The 15,589-nt window shown below is 38.5% G+C and overlaps 1 protein-coding gene across 6 annotated transcripts in view; it reads left to right on the top strand.

The window, feature by feature from the left end:
• TTC29 (tetratricopeptide repeat domain 29) overlaps positions 1–12,569 on the top strand; it is a 118,980-nt gene extending 106,411 nt beyond the window's left edge. For 2 of the 6 annotated variants that reach the window (XM_039339006.1, XM_039339009.1), the window contains 2 exons: positions 11,608–11,674; positions 11,921–12,556. In XM_039339006.1, the coding sequence (XP_039194940.1) occupies positions 11,608–11,674; position 11,921 (68 nt within the window). In that variant the 3' untranslated portion in view covers positions 11,922–12,556. Of the gene's footprint in view, positions 1–11,607; positions 11,675–11,920 lie in introns of all 6 variants that reach the window. The other 4 variants (XM_039339008.1, XM_039339004.1, XM_039339003.1 and 1 more) reach the window with 4 other exon arrangements.
• The last annotated feature ends 3,020 nt before the right edge of the window (positions 12,570–15,589 follow it).

The raw sequence follows: 15,589 nt of genomic DNA, 5'->3' as shown, positions 1-15,589 counted from the left end.
ACCCCTGGCCTATGCCATTGCATTATGGACCTGTTGAAGCTTCAGGTGGTCTTTAAGGCAGCCCCCTTAAATCCCATTGCAGTGGACAAACTGAGGTGATTAGAACATGGTGATTATATGAGGGCCTCCCATCTAAGAAGGGCACAATTTGCGCATCAGATCATTGAGTAGCAACTGTCAGTCCAGGAAGACCTCCAGATTGTGCAGTACTTTTATACATCAAAAGTTCAGGATTAATGGAGAAAGATCAAAAAAGAGCTATGAGAAAAGATTTTAGGAGGCAGCCATACAGAGTGTAGAATTACCTGCATACAGAATGCAACACCTAGGCAACACAGAAAACTAGAACTTTAATCACTCAAAACATCTGTTGTGGATGTAGACTGTCTGTCAATCTACATCATTCCAGACTGTCAATCTACATCACTATAAATGAAAACAGCTTCTTATGCAATACTGCTAATGCACATCCTCATAAGGGAGAGAAGCCAAGTTATTTACAAAATGAGATACACCAGCCCTTCCTCTGCTGTAAATAGAAAAAAGTTGTTTATTTAAAATGTGAGGCAGGACTCAGCAGAATAGCAATAGCACTTAGACTTATATACCATTTCACAGTGCTTTACAGTCCTCTCTAAGCAGTTTACAGAGTCAGCCTATTGCCCCCAACAATCTGGGTCCTCATTTTACCGACCTCAGAAGGATGGAAGGCTGAGTTAACCTTGATCCAGTGAGAATCGAACTGCTGACAGTTGGCAGAATTAGCCTGCAAAACTGCATTCTAACTACCGGACCACCAAAGAAGTCTTTGGATCCAGGTTAGAAAAAGCATGGGACTACCTTCATTTCCCACAACCTCAGATTAAATTTTAGAATCTGCATAAATCTCTGGGCAGTTCAGGTAAGTGAGGAAGAACTTTAGAAAATTGCAATCTCTAGGTAAGCATTTACAATATCAAGGCAGCAATTTGCACTAGGATTTTTATTTCTATGTGTTGTGCTATCTCGCCACAAATTCCATATTCTCATGTTCTACACTGCCTTAGCAACTGGATCAATTTGAGAAAGATTTTTTTTCTTCACCTCACCCTAAACACCACCAGATAAGTCACTTTTCAGATAAGTCACCCCAACCAAAGTTGGAAACTGTCACTTTTCAGTTATTGGACTATGCAGTGACTGCAAATTTACTTGTTTGCTTCACTTATGTTAGAATGTTTTTCCTCCAGGAATGGTATCCATTCTTGAGGCACAGACATAAGAGAGATCATCTTTATCATCCGATCATTATCAAAGAATCTCTCTGCTGGTGGCTGATAATCCCACCAAAGGTATTCCTTTCATTCTTTCTTCCTCAGTGCATATCCTTGTCACTAATGCCTCTAAATTATTTCCATGGTATTTGCTTGCTGTAAATTTAAAATACGTTTCATCCTTTGTCATTCTAATGACAGATCTTGTATATTTCTATGGAGATCATCTCTCTTAGTCGCATCAGTTTCAAAGGTACTTTAAACCAAAGCTGTCACCATAGCCAAGCTAGAAGTATATAAAGTAAGATGAGATAAAATTACATCTTTCTTTTAAACTGATGCCAAAGATTTGATATTGGTCAATTGATCCACACCATTTTTATCTTGGCATTCTATGTTTGGTAGTGATAACATCTTTGCAGACCAGTTTAGCCATAATCAAATAAACACCTATGAATGGAAATTGTATCTGTCAGCGATTGCCTTCATCAAATTACGCAGAGCAACCTCAAGATTGATCTATTTGTATTGCTAGAGAAATGCAATTTTTTTGCAGGAGGATTGGGCTAGACCTCCAGTTCTTTGGCAATAACTTCATTTTGTTTCTTGGAATAGACTTCTTTTTTACATATGTACTCTTCTGATCAAAATACTGATGAAGATAGAAAAAACTGGCAATCACAGCCACCCTATTGTTTCATCCTACCTGTCTAATTTCCATGCCAATCTCCTCTCCTCTCCATCTGTCAAAAACCTCTATTTAGACATAATTCCTGTGCCTTATACAGGAAAGAGAATTCGCTTTCTCTCATAGCTGTGTGTTATTTCAGCAGGACCTTTAGCAGAGGCTTAAGAACCTAACTTCCAATTCAAACCGGAAAAAAAATGAATCATTGGGAATAGATTCCATATAAAATTGACCAAATCACAAAAGACATTTAATTTGGGGAAAAAATGGAAATTTTTCAGGTTTCAAGGGAATACTGCCACCAAAATGCAGGGTATAAAGTTAACTACTAAAATTGTAGTGAACAATTTTTAATTTACATAAATACCTAATAAAAGTACAATTAAATCTTAACGGGTTTTTTGGATGATTCCCTAAACAAATAGTTAGGGATCTGAATATCCTCAACTTGAGAAAAGTTACCTTGTTCAATAATAATATAAAAGATAGTAGATATTTATAATCTCGTTATCAGGAAAAGCAATGGTTTCGCCTAAAATTGAAAGGTGCTGGGGGAGATTAGAATTTCTTCCAACAGCACCAGACAAGACATCTTAAATTTGTCTGCTAGAATTTGTGTCTGATATAAATTCTGAAATAAACCTTTCTGCATCCCTTTATCTTATCTTTTTTCTTCTTTCTCCTTTTCCAAAATGAGTCTCTCTCTCTCTCTCTCTCTCTCTCCCTCTCTGTGTGTGTAGAGAGAGAGAAAGAACACAAATATACATAATTTCTTCATCGTCATAAAATTATGCACACATAAATCTTATACACAAAAAGCTTTTAACAGAAATTAAAACAATAACTAAGGGTACTTTTATAAAATATATTATAATGTATTTTATTTGAGGATATAGATCCACATCGAAGATTTTGACATTCATTTTATATAACTCAATTTACCTCACTGTAGACTACATCATTTCTTAGTTTCTGAGTTATTGTTTCAATAAGCATAGATGCAAATCATATACGTGATATTTTTATACTAATATATATTATACGAACATAGAATATATGTTTAATACATTGCATAGAACATGACCAGGATTGACATAATTCAGATGACAAGAACTGTATATCCTATTGCATTTCTATTTTTCATTAGCTCAAGAGAATAAAATAAAATATGGAACAAACAAACAAACCCACCACCTCACACAGAAATTTTCTTTTTTTATACAGCTGGGCTTTGTACAATTCTCATTAAATTCAATGGATAGGAAAACTACCCAGATTAATGTTCCTAACTTTATTCTCTATTGATCAGTATTTTGTGTCCTATTAATTACTAGGCTCATAGGTATTATTAATAACTTGAAAACAAATGCTTTAGAAGATAAAGTACATGAACTTTATACAATTTTGTTATAGAGACAATATTTATTTGGCACATTCTCTTAAAAAAAGAAGACACAATGAATTGCATAAAAAATTGTGTCAAAATTACAGCATAGGGCCCTTGGTAACTAAAATAACATTTCTTCAACAAATCAAATGTGGTTTTCTCAGCTTACATGAATATACAGTAGCTATTACCTTAAATTTAGCCTCAAAATGAACACAAACTCACTGTAGAGATATGAAGACCATATTGTATCTGTGTAGTCTGCAGAGATTTTCTTCACTCAGTTTTGCTGTGCTGAAATATATGCTACACTTGAAAGCTAAGGGTATTGCTTCTGAATAGACATCACAAAGGTTGATTACATTCGAATATCAGTTAGCTAAACCCTGCAGGCTATTATTCCATTAGTTGTGCTTGTCCACTTCTGCACTGTCAGAAAGTTGATCATTTAATACAGTGGTTCTCAACCTTTCTAATGCCGTGACCCCATAATACAGTTCCCCATGTTGTGGTGACCCCCAAGTGGGTGTGGCCACCAATAAGAGGGAGTAGGACAGCTGGGGAAAAGGGAAAAAAATGGCGGACAGCGTGGTTTGGCGACCCCCGTGAAATGGTCGTTCGACCGCAAATGGGGTCCCGACCCACAGGTTGAGAACCACTGATTTAATACAGCTGTAAGATGTGCTTTAAAAAAAGCACATCCGTGTATTTAAAAATAATTCCAAAACAATTTGAGTTGCATTCTTAAACATATGTATTTGAATTTTTCTTGTATTGCTTCCTGTTTGTTTGTTTTTACATTCCCATTTTTTTAAAAAAAAAATCTCAAATTGGGCAATTGCTATGTTTGGAGAACCATTACATTTTAATCTATAAGGAGTTGAAATATGAGTTGAACACCCTGGAAACCTTGAAGCCTATAATGGCTGACAAGTCTACAGAACAATAGAAGTTGTTATGACAAACCCTGAATGATTAAAACCAAATACAGGTGATTCTGAGAACAGAGCAGAGCTTTAGCCTTACAGCTTTCATTTTCTTTGTATCTGCATCTTTAGAAATATTCAAATGTGGACTGGAAAGCACTAGAGGCACAAATTCTGAAATCCAAACAGCTCCTGCTGCTGCTCCTGCTGACTGGGCTGTTGCAACTGAAAAATATTTTGCAATGAAGCTTTTATATTTGTGAACCCCAAAACAAAGTTTTCTTACCTGCCAGGAAAAAAATCTTTTAAAACTACACAATCATTTATCTTTTCATAGATTTATCTAAGTCTTGCTTAGGAAAGATCATTTATGACAACCAATATGTATAAAAAGAGTGAAAGTAGATAACCTGTGCATTTTATACAAAGATAATAGAATTCCTTTAACTGTTTTTCTCAACTGATTATTATGACAACTTTCTGGACTCTTCTGCTTCTTCCTTTTATAGTTGGGTTTTTACTCTATGAACCTCACACACAAGATATGATTGTAGCTACAGGATAGAAAGAAAGGGTCCTTGACCCAGGGACAGAAATATTCAATATCCACAGCTCTGATTTGGATTAGTGAGCTAGACTTTATGAACTCAGCAGGAAATCAGTGAATGGGTTTAGACCAGTTAGATCAGGGATGTCAAACTCAATTTCATTGAGGGCCGCATCAGCATTGCGGTTGCCCTCGGGGGGGCTGGGGGGGGTGTGGCCAGGGTCTCTGCGGCCTACTGGGGGGGCATGGATGGAGTGGGTGTGGCCTACTGGGTGGGCGTGGCGAGCTCTACATCATTCATGTCAAGGGTGCCTTTGTGAGTCTGGGCAGGAATGGGACAGATCTGAGGGTCTCTGGCAGTGCCAAGGCACGGTCCACTGGAGAATCTTCACTGTTCCTCTCAGGCCATGCAGGGGGGGCTGGATGGTGGTGCGGGCTGCTGGGAGCCCTGGACAGCAGAGATCAAATGCTCAGCCTGGCCCTCGAGCACCCACAGCACCAAGCCCAGCCCCACTTCCCCAAGGGGGTGCCCAGCTACACTTACCTCCTCCTCAAAGCTACTGCTGCTGTGCTTGCTCTCCTTACCCAGGTTGCTCATGATGGGTACGAGGGCAAAGTCAGAGGGAGGCCCATTCCCTCTCCATGGAGGAGACCCAACTTTGTATCCAAAGCTTCCTTAGCAATAGGATGGGAGACCCCAGGCTAGGCCAGGAGGAGGGGGCAAGGGGATGGTGAAAGGGCAGCAAGGCATGACTAAGGCAGGACTTCCCTCAGACCCTCCCTCTCCTTCTTTCCTTCCTAAGTACAGAGTGGTGGGAAAATATTTGAGATGAGAGAGGGAGAAAAACAGGCAAGAAATGCAGCTGGGGAGGTGTCACCCTTCGTGAGGAATGAAGAAATACACCATCGCCTGGAAGTGGCCAGCATATGGCCCTCACCTACTTCACATATCTGGCTTGGTGGGCTCTGGAGGAAGGGATGCCATGAGCAGTGTGAGAGTCAATGTTACTGCGCAATGTCACCCAGCCCCCAGCCTGACCGGTTTCGGCAAGCAGTGGGGCACTTTCCTCACAGCGCCAAGAGGCTGAACCAGGCAGCGCAAATCCAAAAAGAAGCGCAATGCCGCCCAGCCCCCAGCCTGCCCAGTTTCGGCAGGCAGCGAGGCAGTCTCCTCACAGCGCTGAGAGATTGAGCCAGGTGGTGCGAAGCTCGCCAGCTTTGCACCTTGCTGCCTGCTGAAACTGGGCAGACTTGGAGCTAGGCAGCATTGCACTTCTCATCAGGTTTGCGCCACCCGGCTCAGCTCTTGGCGCTGTGAGAGCACCCCACTGCCTGCTGAAACCAGGCAGGGTGGGAGCTGGGTGGCCTCGTGTTTCTTTTTGGATTTGCGCCGCCCAGCTCAGCCTCTCGATGCTTTTGAGGAGAGCGCCCCGCTGCCTGCCAAAACCCTTCCCCCAGAGCTCATCAAGCCGGATATGTGAAGTATGTGAGGACCATTTGCTGACCACATCCAGGCAATGGTGCATTTCTTCATTCCTCACAAAGGGTGACACCTCCCTAGCATGCACCCAGGGGGTGGGGCTGATGCAGCAGGGGCTGGTGCCTTGCTGTTTCCAGACAGCCTTGTCGAGCTAAGAATGAATGCATTTCAGCATAGAGGGCCACCACAAAATTGTACATTGGCTCCCAGCTGGCCTGGGCCAGGGCCAAGACAGCAGGGGCCGTTCCCTCACTGTTTCCAGGATGGCTTCACAGGCCACATGAAACCACTTCGCGGGCCGCATCTGGCCACTGGGCCTTGTGTTTGACATGTCTGAGATGTTTCAACGAAAAACTGCAGTTTATCTTCATCTGGTGCTAACCAATTCAAGATTTTCCTTGACCTTTTCTGTACCATTTCTGTGTTTTTTAATTTCATCTTCTTTTTTATTTTTATCCACCTCCTTCGTCCAAGCTGTATTATTGTTGCAATTCTGGAGTAGTCCCAAAGCTGCACTCAGAACTTCACTATTTTTTCTTATGTCAACTCTTGACTGGTGTCAGCTCTTGAATGATTTATTGTACTTGTCCGCATTTATGTATTGCTAGAAACTAATTTGAAATTGAAGATTCTGCCTATAGTGTACAATACAAGCTTTGTATCTGCTGATCTTCCTGACTATAGCTGTTGTTTGCTCTTTATTATTTCAAGTGCTTCCTTAATCTCCCTTTCTAGGTGGTATTTCATGATCAAGTATTCTTTCGTCTTCTTGTTCTTCAGCTTCTTTTCTTCCATCTTTTCCATCTTGCTTACATCTGATTGCAGCATCCTAATATTATTTTACAACCCAATATTCTATTTTGGAAGTGCGCTCTTTGGCCTTTTTTTCCGTTTTTGTTGAACCAAGGTTATATGGATATAATGATGCAGTTATAACTGCAACCATGTTGTACATTAGTTGGTTTCTTTCTTGCAATGAGCTGGTACCGTATATGCCGCCGTATTAGGCGACCCGGCGTATAAGACGACCCCCGTCTTTATAGCCGGGCCGCATTCCTAGAACGTCGTCTTATACGCCGGAAACTACCAGTATTTCCGGCGTATAAGACGACTCGGCGTATAAGACGACCCCCGTCTTTGGCGCCGATTTCAGCGCTCGCGGAAGTCGTCTTATATGCCGGCATTTACGGTACTTATATTTGATACAGTATTATAGTATTGGCATCTTTTAATACTTGTGTTAGCCATTTCTTTGGAATAAGCTTCAATACAGGCAACCTTATTCTGTTGTTTTTGTGCTGTTCTAGATGCTCAGTCATTCTTTGTTTCAAAGAATATATTTTTCAGCTAGAACTGAGTGGATTGTACATGCCTTCCTGAAGTAAAAGCCTTCATTCTTTTACAACAGTAGAAAACTGATTGAGTGGAGAAGTGATAAATTGGTTTTCCTCAAAGGGATTGAAGGAGATTGAGGATTGAATTAACATACTTAACTGGCAAACAACTTCATTTGGATTCTTTTGGGAAGTTAGACTGGAGAATGATATTATTATATTTAAATAGACAACAATGGATAAGAGATAGTATTAAGAAACAAAGGTGGATCAAGGACAAATCAGTGTTAATTGTTGGGCTGATTTGGGATAGATAAGCTGTAAACTTTCTATGAGTTGACTACAATAACAGTTTGTTGACAGAGAGTTTTGACATTTTAATCTTGCTTTTTTATTACTATTCTACCTGTTTAACTATTTTACCATTAATAGATAGATGACAGGTAATAATCTGCAAATAGAATTAGTAGTTTAAAAATTTGGGAAGGCTGTTTTGCAACGATTGGGAAATTAATATCATTGTAATATATTTATCAGTATTCAAATAGGAAGGATAATATGGGTATGTTTGTTGGTGGTTTTAATGCACTTTTTAAATGTCTTGTGTTTTCTTTGTTTTTATCAAAAAATTTGGAGTTTTGTATTTTAACTTTCTAAAAAAATATTTCAAGAAAAAAGACTGAAATCTGTGCCTTTTGGAAGCTAAGTGAAATATTGTCATTCTTACTATTACAGGACAACCCAAATGATATCACCACTCTATCCTAGATGCTCTTTTTTTCTTCTTAAGGGTTCATCTACATCAGGGCTTTTCAACCAGTGGTACACGTACCACTTGTGGTACATTAATGAGTGGCAGGTGGTACGCAGCCCTGCCTAGCCAAGTGTAGTGGAGGAGGGAAAGAGCCAGCACAGGCAAGGACTTACAGTGAGAGAGTCCTCTGGAGATGCAAAGGATACAGGCTCACTTCTGGCTCACCCTCCCCCATGAGAAAGGAGGAGGAGACGTAAACAGGAGAGGCTATAAAAGGAGGCACTTTAGGCAGGAGAGGGAGAGAGAGAAAAAGCAGCAGCCTTGGGAAGAGGCAGAGTCAGCTGCACCGAAGGAGAAGAAGAAGGAGGGGGGAGGGTGGGGGAAAAGGAGATCAAGCAGACTGGCCATGAGCTGATCTACAACTGCTGTGGCAGCCACCTGTGCTGGCAGCAGCAAACAGGCAAGAAATGCAGCGGGGGAGGGGTCACCCTCCAAGAGGAATGAAAAAAGGCAGCAGTGGCTGGAGGTGAGGCACGGAGGAGGGAAGGAGATGGAGAGTGGAAGGATTCTTATGTGCTTTTGTGACTTTGAAGTTCTGGGATTTGTGCAATGAGGGCTTTGTGTTCTTAAGGAGTGTTTGGCAATTTCTATTTGGCTGATGGCTGATGTCTCGTGTTAGCTTCTATTGCTCTGCTGTTGTTAGCTGTAAGTTTTGCTGCAAGGGATTTTGAAGTATTTTTCTCCTGAATGGATTTTTCCTGTAGCATTCTTTTACTTATGAATGGAGCCATTTTGGGAGGTTGCCTTAGCTGGCAGCCAGTACTTACATTTTTTTTCTTCCTTAAGTGCAGGCTGCGCTCCTTACTTTCCTTTCTAGCCAGTAGCTAATTCTTAAAGGGGAATGTGCCTTTTTAAGCTAGTTCACTCAGCAGCTTGTGTTTTCTGTCTCTGGAGGTCTTTCCTTGTTTGATCAATATATGGAAGAGGGAAAATATGAGGGGGGTTCAAATTCTTTCTTCAGAAGGAGATGGGAATGAGAAAAAGGGAGGCAGGGAAGGGAGGGAGGAAAGGAAGTCCCACCTTAGCACTTGGCCACCAGCAGCTCTGCCATTGACTTTGCTTGTCAAAAGGTTGCAGAAGGGGATCACATGACCCTGGAACACTGACCATTATAAATATGAATCAGTTGCCAAGCATCCAAATATAAATCACATGACCCTGGGCATGCTGCAATGGCCATAAGTGTGAAAAATGGTCATAAGTCATTTCAGTGCAATTGCAACTTTGCATAGGTTTTTTTTGGGGTCATCAAGTTTTTGACACCTTGCTAGCTGGTACTCGAATATTGCCATATCCTAAAAGTGGTACAATCGGTAAAAAAGTTGAAAAGCCCTGATCTACATGGTCCAGGGTTGGAATGGTGGACAAAGCAAACAGTATCATTCTCTATTGGAATCATTGGAATGGTGGACAAAGCAAACAGTATCATTCTCTATTAATCCCTACTCAATTTGCTCCATTTCTGAAGTACGTTTATCTGTTTGTTGCTTTGAGCATTCCTGCCCATTTGGAATAGAACATTTCAGGTTGATGTAAATTAACCTCAGTGGCTCAGTGACTACTTTGAAGGAGTATTGCCATTTCAAATGAGATAGTACTTACCATGCACTACAATAGTTCTATACCTCTCTTTTTCAGCACTGCTAATATAGCACAGTAGTTACAGTCTTTGCTTTATATAAAGAAGATTATTGGTTTGAAACATGACACAAATATTTTTATTATATTTGTTTTCTTGAATAACTAGTTTTCTCACAGACTTTTTTAAAGAAAACAAGTTCAGGAGTTTATTGTTTAAATCAGTGGTTCTCAACCTGTGGGTCGGGACCCCATTTGGGGTCGAATGACTATTTCACAGGGGTCGCCAAACAAGGCTGTCTGCCATTTTTTTCCCCTTTTTTGGCCACGCCCCTGGCACCCGGTGATGTATAAGTGGTTGGGGGTCACCACAGCATGGAGAACTGTATTATGGGGTCACGGCATTAGAAAGGTTGAGAACCACTGGTTTAAATGCTTTTCTTGTTACTTGAAAGAAAAGAGTTTCTCCTTTCCCAGATCTCAAAGAGCCCAAACAATTTTTTTCTTTCCATTTATTTCATAGCAATTCTGTAAAATAATTATGTTGCGATACTGTGACAGTCCCAGAATCACTCAATAAGCTTTTGACACAGTTTTGTCTTGAATCTGGGTCTTCTCTGTTTTTTTTTTTAAAACATTAACCACTTCACAAACTGGTCTTAAGGACTTATTATTTTTAATTCATTAGTTATTAATAAAAATTACAGGTGACTAGTAACACTAGGAGTTATTTATCAGTTCTGCAATAGTACTGACAGAAAAAGTTATATTTGGCTACAATCCTGATTCATATGAGAAGTGACCTCTAGTTTATACTCCCCATAATTATTTTTCAGTAGGCTTTATTTTCATAATACCTTTTATTGGTAGTGCTCAGTGCTTGGGTGAATCTTCATATTATTAATTCAGATAGTAAATGGAAAACCTTCACTGTTTATTGGAATAATAAATATGATCTTATTAGTTATATTTTATGACAAGTGCATAAATCCTTTCTGCTTAATGTATAATGTTATCTTTTTAATAATTTAATAAAAAAAATTGAGCTAAAGATTCTTAAGCTTGAGCTCAGCTAATTTCATTACAATCTATTTTACGTATTATTGTCATGTCAGTTGCACTCAGATACAATCATAATATTTGCATAAATCTTATGTCTTGACAAAATTGTGTTCAAAATATGATTTGTCTAGAAAAAATGGAATATATGTACCTGATTAAAGATATATGCTAATAATGATGTAAATACCTTCACTTGATATAATATGTTGCTCTGAATTATCTCAATATTTCTAAAATCACTTGTATCACAGAAGATGGATTTTGTATCAGTTTAATAACCTTGAATTCTGTGAGGTCTGCCAAGAAAACTATGACTATAGCATTTCTTTCCCTTTCCATTGGCATATATCTCTTGCTGATCAATTGAATGTGTTGATGACTGTTGGAAGGAATAGGTTACAAGGGGTTTAAACAAATAATGACAAAGGGCTTCCCTCTAGTCTACAGGAATAGCACTGGTCTGGAAGTCACCATGCACATTGTGCCCTGCAATTTACTTAGCTAGATGTTACTGATCTACATATTTCTAATTTTTTAGATGCCCAACAAGAAGAAAACACTGAAGATATGGTTAGCTACATTCCAACTTCTGAAGAAACTATCTGGTACATATTTTGTATATATCTTGCTATATACCCAAAATACATTTTATAGTTAATGCTTGTGAAAATAATATAGTGTGACCTTCAATCAAATGTTCTTTTATTATGTTTGGGTTGAATCCAAGGAAATTTTACTCTTGATGAAATGACAGAAAAGAAGTTACCGTAGTATTGTATTTAAAACACAAGAGTTTTTCACAGCTAAAAAGCTAAATGGTTAATTATATTTCACTCTTTTTCATTTTGTAGACCTATTGAAGAGTTTCTAAAACTGATGAATGAATACAAGGAGATGCTTGTTCAAACAAACCTTGAAATGTTAAAATTGGACCAAATAAACAGGTTAATCAAATGGATATTTTAATATGTTTAGTTTTTGTATCCATAATCATCAACATTAAACAATAAATGTTCCAAAAATTTATTTATAAACATACTTGAATTTCTATCCATGTGCTAATTAACTGCTCTAATTCCTATTAAAATAAACTAATATGTTAAAATTCAGTGTCTGATACGACTAATATTTATATTTTTGTTTCATGCTTTTTATTTCATTTATTCGAACTATAATTGATTGATATTATTAACAAAATGAAATAGCATTTCTTATATATATTTCAGTTAAACAGTCTGTAATTTTTGAATGCATTTTTGTGAGCTTGGGGACCTTTATACAACGATTAACACAGTGGGTTAAGGCACTATGGCTTAAGGAATAAGGCAATCATATCATAACATATCAATACATTTTGGTCGAGGAATCAAAGATATCCTATAAACTAATTTTAGGTTAATTTAAGACAAGGCATCTGTCCTGTGGGATAGGATGTCTCCGAAGTTCTGTGTGGCTATCATTTGATAGCATTCTGAAAGGCCTTAAAGACTTGGCTGTCCTCCTAGGTCTTGGGCTGGGTCAGGGGTAGGCAACCCAAAACACTCAAAGAGCCACTTGGACCCATTTCCCACCAAAAGCAAAACACTGGGAGCTGCAAAACCCTTTTGATATCTAAAATGAAGCTAACACTGCATATATCCTTTTTACCTTTATTATAAGTGTGTGTGTGTGTGTGTGTGTGTGTGTGTGTGTGTGTGTGATAAAGGTAAAAAAGGATATATGCAGAATTATCTTCATTTTAGATGTCAGAAGGGTCTCTGTCTCTCTCTGTGTGTCTCTCCCTTTCTCTCCCTCTCTCTCTCTCTCTTTTTCTCTCCCTCTCTCTCTCTCCCCCCTCTCTCTCCCTCTCTCCAATCTTCTGCTTACCTGGCAAGCTGACTTCAAGCTGTTCTCCAACAAACTCAGGGGTAGGCAACCTCGGCTCTTTTATGACTCATGGACTTCAACTCCCAGAATTCCTGAGTCATCATAGCTAGGCTAGCTAGCTCTCTCCTGCCCTTCATGTTTCCTGCTTCCTGCAGAGACACAGCAAAGGGAGGAGCTCAGCCCAATAAGTTTTTCAGCTCCTCGGAGAACACTGTGAGTCCACACTTTTTTACACACAAAGAGAGGGAGAGAGAGGGAGAGAGGGAAGCAAGGAAGCGCAAGTGCCTCTCTCTGTCTCTGTCTCTCTCTGCAAATGGCAGAGGAGGCTGAGAGCCGCAGGGGAAGGCTCAAAGAGCCACATGCGGCTCCGGAGCTGCAGGTTGCCAACCTGTGGGCTAGGTGAATGAAATTTTTTGTTTTGCATTGATGACTGGATTTCCATCCTATTTATTTATCTTGTATGGTATTGTTTAATTAGTTTTGTTTTGTTATATTGTGAGACGTCAGGGTTATATGGAGATCAGGCATGTCCAAAATAAATACTGAAGGATTTTTGTAAACCTTGTATCATGCTTCAGATTTGGCATATTTAGTCTTCATATTGACAGAGGTTCTTACGTGATCATTGCATTTATTACCAAAAGAATCTTCGATTATTGATGGAAGGTAAGAATATTTAATCTCTATTTCTACATGCTTTTCTTCCAAATTATATAAATATTTGATCACAATTTGTTTGACCATCTAGTAGGATATTAATGGTATTAGACATTGTAGAAAGAGTTCTTTTTCATTAGTTCCATTTCTACAAGTTGCATCAGATCATGGTAATCATAAAAATTATTTTTTTATTTTTTAAATTTTATTTCTTTGATTTCTATAGCTGCCTATCTCAACAGAGTCTGTAATTAATATAGAAGAAAAACCATAGCACTATTAGTAGGAAGAAATGCTGCAGGGACCTAATTTCTAAATATTTTAGTATAAGTTAATAAAATCTCTAGCTCAAAATTATATTTAAATACAATATAATGTGCTATAAAATCTGTATAAATTACTCTTGTTGCATTTGTTCCTCTTTTGAATTTAATTTGTTTTTCAAATTATGATAATAGACTAAAGAGCTACATATATTATGCTACAATTTAACCACTGGGAATTAAATAAAATAAAATAATCACCCATCCAGCAGTTTTCTTATTTAGATGTATTTTTGCTGTTCCAACATTTCCATTTGGCATCAGAATAAAATTTCATATCTTCCTGGGCATATTGTTGGAATGACATGTGCTCATATCACCACTCTATCAATTAGACTGGCATATAAAGTAACCATTGTATGGATCCTTCCCATGTGATCTCAAAGTTTAACAATCCCTAGCACAGCAAAACTGCATTGTAAAACACTGATACTCCTTTAGAATAAATAGTCTTCAGTTCTGACAAGGATTTTATATAATTTGCAGAGTCTAATAACCTGAATATTTTGCTTTTTCTTTTTCCAGGATGTATTATGAGAAAATGATATTGCCAAACTATCCCAAATCTTACAATAAGTTAGGAAACAATGATTGCAGAAATGTACACACTAGTAATACACCTAAGTGAAACAGGCCAGATTTATTACTTCAAAAATTTGTCTTGGCACATTGCAGTTCTTGGAAAACTCTGAACTAATCTAAACTAAATGCTCTGAGAAGGATGTAAATATTAAACATACTCCTCATGCATATTTTTCAATAATACTAATATAAACTGCACAGTCTTATAAAAATATATAGGCTCCTTTCTGATTCCATATAAAGTTTAAGTATTTACATGTGTACTGCATAGATTTCGATTATTTGCAATAAATAGATTCTTAACAAATATATGTTTTCCAAAAATTATAATGAGAAATCACTTTTTGTGCTACACAGGAAGCTTGTTTCTCCAACTTAGAATTTCTTATATTTATAATATCCTGATACTAAAGTATCCATCATCATGGTTTCTTGAAAATTCTCACATAGCACCAAAACGTTGATCTATGCCAGTGATGGCGAACCTTTTAGAGACCGAGTGCCCAAATTGCAACCTAAAACCCACTTATGTATCGTGTGCTGGGTGGGCGGGGCTCATTGGGTGGGTGTGGCCCATTGAGTGGGTGGGGCTGCAGTGATAATGACAGACTGGGTGGGACTAAAAAGTTCAATCAATTCCAACTTTGCGAGATCTTTTTTTCCCCGCAAGTTGAAATTGATTGATTAAACCTTCTTTTTTTTTGCACACGGTGGCAGAAGCCTAAAGCGAAAAGGTTTTATAAAACCCAGCTGAAGGCCTAGGACTGGGGCAATAGCGCGCATGCCCACAGAGTGGGCTCTGCATGCCACCTGTGGTTCGCCACCACGGATCTATGCTGTGTCCTCTTATCCAGGCAAAGTCCCATTGATTACAGTGAGACTTACTCTGAAGTGGCATATATAAGATAGCACTATCAGAATTCAACATTTTTTTTTTGCTTCACAGGAGAAATCAAAATGGTGATATAAAGTGTCATCATGAAGAAAATCAACAGAATAGTAACATTGGTGTACATGTCTACTTACTGTTCATCATCTAAATTGTCAGAATCCAATCATATTTCATCTTTAATTATCAAATATAGAAACTCC

Source organism: Crotalus tigris, unplaced genomic scaffold (genome assembly GCF_016545835.1).
Source record: "Crotalus tigris isolate CLP2741 ecotype Arizona unplaced genomic scaffold, ASM1654583v1 scf7180000017725.2566008, whole genome shotgun sequence".
NCBI classification, from domain to species: Eukaryota; Metazoa; Chordata; class Lepidosauria; order Squamata; family Viperidae; genus Crotalus; species Crotalus tigris.
This window is presented reverse-complemented; position numbering and strand designations above follow the sequence as displayed.